Source organism: Dipodomys ordii, unplaced genomic scaffold, assembly GCF_000151885.1.
Source record: "Dipodomys ordii isolate 6190 unplaced genomic scaffold, Dord_2.0 Scaffold166, whole genome shotgun sequence".
Lineage (NCBI taxonomy): Eukaryota > Metazoa > Chordata > Mammalia > Rodentia > Heteromyidae > Dipodomys > Dipodomys ordii.
The window spans coordinates 702,912-707,713 of NW_012267382.1; the positions used below are offsets into that span (position 1 = coordinate 702,912).

At 54.9% G+C, this 4,802-nt stretch overlaps 1 protein-coding gene across 1 annotated transcript in view; it reads left to right on the plus strand.

Moving 5' to 3' along the window:
- Rplp2 (ribosomal protein, large, P2) overlaps nt 1-2,205 on the plus strand; it is a 19,419-nt gene extending 17,214 nt beyond the window's left edge. Inside the window, exons 2-5 of the mRNA XM_013033374.1 lie at nt 47-170; nt 745-793; nt 1,876-1,974; nt 2,087-2,205. Coding sequence (XP_012888828.1) covers nt 48-170; nt 745-793; nt 1,876-1,974; nt 2,087-2,163 — 348 coding nt within the window. The 5' untranslated portion in view covers nt 47 and the 3' untranslated portion in view covers nt 2,164-2,205. The remainder of the gene's footprint in view (nt 1-46; nt 171-744; nt 794-1,875; nt 1,975-2,086) is intronic.
- The last annotated feature ends 2,597 nt before the right edge of the window (nt 2,206-4,802 follow it).

The following is a 4,802-nucleotide window of genomic DNA, read 5'->3' on the forward strand; positions in this document are numbered from 1 at the left end:
CGGGCCGCGCGAGTGACGCCGCCCGGCCGGCTCTCCTCCGCCGCAGCATGCGCTACGTCGCCTCCTACCTTCTGGCCGCCCTCGGGGGCAACTCCTCCCCCAGCGCCAAGGACATTAAGAAGATCCTGGACAGCGTGGGCATCGAGGCGGACGATGACCGGCTGAACAAGGTAACCGCCGCCGACCCGAGCCTCTCAGGCTGGCGGCTCCTGGCCTGCCTGACCCGGGCGTTGGCGTCCGGAGAGGCCTACCCCGGGCTGGGTGCGCTTGTTCTGGGGTGTCCTCGTGAGGGCCCTGAGAGGGCAAAATAAATGGAGTCCCAAATCTCTGCGCAGATGAGTTCAGGGCAACATTGCATTCAAACGAAAGCTGCTTCATTCTCTTTATGTTTGGCCGTCTCAAGATGAGACCCGGGGCGCCTCCCACCTTAGGATGTGCTCTGCCACTAACCTGCGACTCCCAGCATGCCAACCTAAAAGTGCCATCTTTCCAGCCAATGTGAAAGTCTGCTTTCTGCTGTGTTTAGAGCTTAAATGAGTACACGTGAGGTGTGGGATAATTTCAGCGTTAAGTTTCAGAGCCTAGTTCCTGGTCCCCACGTGATAGAAGGGTCCCCTTTTGCTGAAGTGCAGGCTTGGGGAATTCGGCCTGTCTTACGTGCAGTGTCTCCAGCTCTGCCCTCACAGCCCAGGGAGGTTGTGGCCCACACTGGTGACTAATGGCTTCTGTGGTTGTCTACTCCAGGTGATCAGTGAGCTGAATGGGAAGAATATTGAGGATGTCATCGCCCAGGGTGAGTTGGCTTCTCCAACTCTCTGTTTTTGTGGTCCATCCTAATCCCTGCTGGCCAGCCTGTGGCCTGCCAGGCTTCGCTTGTGGACCAGAGCACCCTAGAAGCCTCCCTTGGTTTGAGCCAGGCCTCTCTGTGCTCAGTGTTGGACACTTCTGGACACATTAAGGACTGGTTGCTGACCTCATTGGATCCACTCATGTGTACACAACTCTGAGGCCTAGTAGCCCATACTTCAGAACTCTTTCTTTGGGGGGGGGTCCGGTTGTGGGGCCTGAACTCTGGGCCTGGGCGCTGTCCCTCAGCTCTTCAGCTCAAGGCTAGCACCACTTCCGGCTTTTTTTTTTTTTTTTTGCTTATGTGGTGCTGAGGAATGGAACCCAGGGCCTCAGGCATGCAAGGCAAGCGCTCTACCACTGAGCCATCTTCCCAGCCCCTATTTCAGAACTCTTACAAACACACTTCCTTGCCTTTTTTCTTTGTGTGTGTGAAGGGGTGGCCACAGGCTCCTACACATTGCTGAACAAATGGTTTCCTGGTTTCATGTGGCTAGAGCTGACGGGACTTGATAGGAGTTTGGGCTATTGGAGTAATGTGTCTACTGTATGCACAGGGCAGGGAGAGTTCAGAGATCAGACAGTAGCAGCTGGCTATAAACATGTTTGAATGGTTTAGCCTTAAGGGAATGAGTTGTACTCTGCTTCTAATTCTTAGAATCAAGTTTCGACGGTCAGGTCCTGGCTAGGAAGGTGGCTTAATAGTAGAGTGCTGGTTTTGCATGCATGAAGCTCTGGGTTCAGTTCCTCAGTATCACACACGCAGAAAAAGCCCGAAGTGGCACTGTGGCTCAAGTGGTGGAATGCACAGGAAGCTCAGGGACAATGCCTGGCTCTTGAGTTTAAGCCCCAGGACTGGCAGAAAATGAAAGAAGGCCCTGAAAGTGCATGCCATAGGTCTTGTCTATGCAGACAGTGCTGCCAGTATGTATGGGGCACGCTGGGGAGGTAGTTTCTTGGGGTTGTGTTTGTTCTGGAGTAGCCTTTTGGCTGGCCACCTGTTCTGATCTCACTACCCTACTTCTGTAGGTGTTGGCAAGCTTGCCAGTGTGCCTGCTGGTGGGGCTGTTGTTGCTTCTGCTGCGCCCGGCTCTGCAGCTCCTGCTGCTGGTTCTGCCCCTGCTGCAGGTGAGTGGAATCCTGGTGAGTGGTACAGGGCTCAGCCTCCCGCTGTGTCTGCTTGCCTGGGCTCAGCTGTCTCTGGGCAGTTGTGGCAGTGCTTGTCCTGTTCTTTCCGCAGCAGAAGAGAAGAAAGATGAGAAGAAAGAAGAGTCCGAGGAATCAGATGATGACATGGGATTTGGCTTGTTTGATTAAATTCCTGGTTCCCTGCAAATAAAGCCTTTTTATGTATCTTGAGTATTCTGGGCACTTTGTCATCAGCACTGGGAATTGGGGGGTGGGCATGGGGAGAAAGGCACTTCCTGCCCGCCTTGAGCAGGTTCCTGTCCAGTTGTACAGTGAAATCACAGCTTTCAAGGAATTGCCAGGAAAATTTGCTTAAGAAATGTTTTGTTTTGCTAGGTGCTGGTGGCTCACACTTGTAACCCTAGCTACTTTGGAGTCTGAGATCTGAGGCTCCCGGTCCAAAGCTAGCCCAGGCAGGAAAGTCCATGAGATTCTTCAATAACCACTCAGAAAACCCGAAGTAGTGCCGTGGCTCGATGGTAGAGTGCATGCCTTGAGGTGAAAAGCTGAGGGACACGCCCAGGCCGAGAGTTCCAGACCTGTGACAGACAAAAAATGTTTTGTGGTAATGGGGTTAGGGCCTTGTGCAAGCATTCAAGTGTTCCCTACCATTTTTTTGGGGGGGGGTCTGGTCATGGGGTCTGAACTCTGGGCCTGGGCACTGTCCCCAGCTCTTCAGCTCAAGAATAGCGCTCTACCACTTGAGTCACTGTGCCACTTCCGGCTTTTTTCTTTTTTGCTTATGTGGTGCTGTGGAATTGTACCCAGGGCCTCAGGCATGAAAGGCAAGCGCTCTACCACTGAGCCACCTTCCCAGCCCGACTTACAGCTTTTTTGAGGCAGTTAATTGGAGATAGGAGTCTTAGACTCACACTTTTTGCCTAGGCTGACTTTGAACCATGGTCTTCAGATCTCAGCCTCCTGAGCAGCTAAGATATGTACAGGCATGAGCCACCATTGTGGGCTACATAATAAGTTTGAGGCCAAATGCAATGGGTGGGCCTTAAGTTTTGCCTAGGAAACCCTCTAGAGGAAGAAGGGAGATGGATGGAGCTAGTCTGATCTGCATAACCAGGAGTTCAGGTGACCACTTAGGACCTAGACTTCTGGGTTATGGCAGCCAATCTCCAGAGATGGGATGCAGTAGGGAGGGGGCAGGCCCCTGGGACTGGAAAGTCCCAGGGTTCAGAAGCCAGAGACAAGATTCTCCCCACAACCTATTCAGAGCCTCCAGTGAAGGCTCTGCCCAGCTCTGGGAGACCTCTGCCCCCATTTCCACAGAGGGTCAAGTTGTTTTGTGTACACAGCCAGGAACAGGCTGGCTGTTCCCAGAATCCTGGGTGGAGCTGGGCTGCTCCTACCCCCAGGCCAGCTGAGGTCCTGCCCCTGGTGACACCAGCCTCTTGAGTCCAGGCTGGAACTGTAGCTTCATTCCTCTAGGCTCTTTGACCCCTGCCCCAGCCTTGCTGCTCACTGTCCCTGGCTGCAGTCCCTGCCAAGGTCTTCATTTCTTTCCTTTACCCACTCAGGCCCTCCCTCCCTTTACACCTTTTGGTTTCACTCCCACTTCAGTTCTTCCTGGAGCAATCAATCAGAGGATGTTTTGTTCTGTTTTCCTTCTTGTTGGTAGTACCGTTCGAGCTCTGGGCCTCTGCCCTTGACATATGAGCCACCACCCTGGCCCCTTCTCAAACTCTTTATTTTTCAAAGGACTTTGCTCAGGCTGGCCTCAGACTCACCTCCTGAACCACTGGGATTACAGGCATGGACCACCATACTTGGTCTCAAGGGAAATCTAGTTTGGAGCCAGGAGTATGGCTCTGGTAGAGCTCCACCACTTCATTACAATACAGAACTTCTGGTCAGGCACTAGTGGCTTACAACTGTAATCCCAGCTACTCAGGAGCTGAGATCTGAGGATCACAGTTGGAAGTCAGCCCAGGCAAGGAAGTCTGTGAGACTCATCTCCAGGTAACTACCAAAAAACTGAAAGTGGAGCTGTGGCTCAAGTGGTAGAGTGTCAGCCTTGAGCAAAAAAAACCCCAAAATCCTAAGATAGTGTGCCCAGGCCCTGAGCTTAAGCTCCAATATTGGTACACACTAAAAGAACCTTTTCTCCCTCTCTGGACTGTGTGTCTTGTCCCTGTCCTCCCTTGGGTGTTAGCTTCCCATCTCCCGACGAGAAGGCAGAGCCTGCACACTGTGCGCCCCTAAGAGGTCCAGCAGCCTGACAGCCTGAGGAAGGAAGGAGCTTCTCCGGGAGGCCTGGCTACGGGGCGAGCCAGCTGACAGGCAGGCCTTTCCTGAAGGACTCAGCAGCCACCTCCAGTGCAGTGGCCTGGCGAGAGCTGGGGGAACACTCCAGGGGGCTGAGCAACTGTCTGAGGTGCCTCGAGCTGTGGGGGGGCACCCACACCGCGAGCAGGGCCACCCACCGGCCGAGGCCTTGAAGCCCACGGTGGACCTTGGCTCCCCGGCACGCCATTTGGGCCCCGAGCTGAGCAGGCCCCGGGCAGAGGCCCGTGGTCCACTGCCCCACACCTGGCCAGCTCCTCGGCTCAGGCTCAAGGAGGGGACCAGGTGAGGCCCGGTCCCTGTCGGAGCCAGGGAGAAATGTGGGAAGGGGGTGGGGGTGGGGGGGGCAGGCTCAGCCCTGTAAGGCCCAGGTGGAGCGCCAGGGACCGGACCTCAGGGCCAGCCACAGGGCCTCAGGGCCAGGGACCAGATCGCAGGGCCAGCCACAGGACTGCAGGGCCAGCCACAGGGCC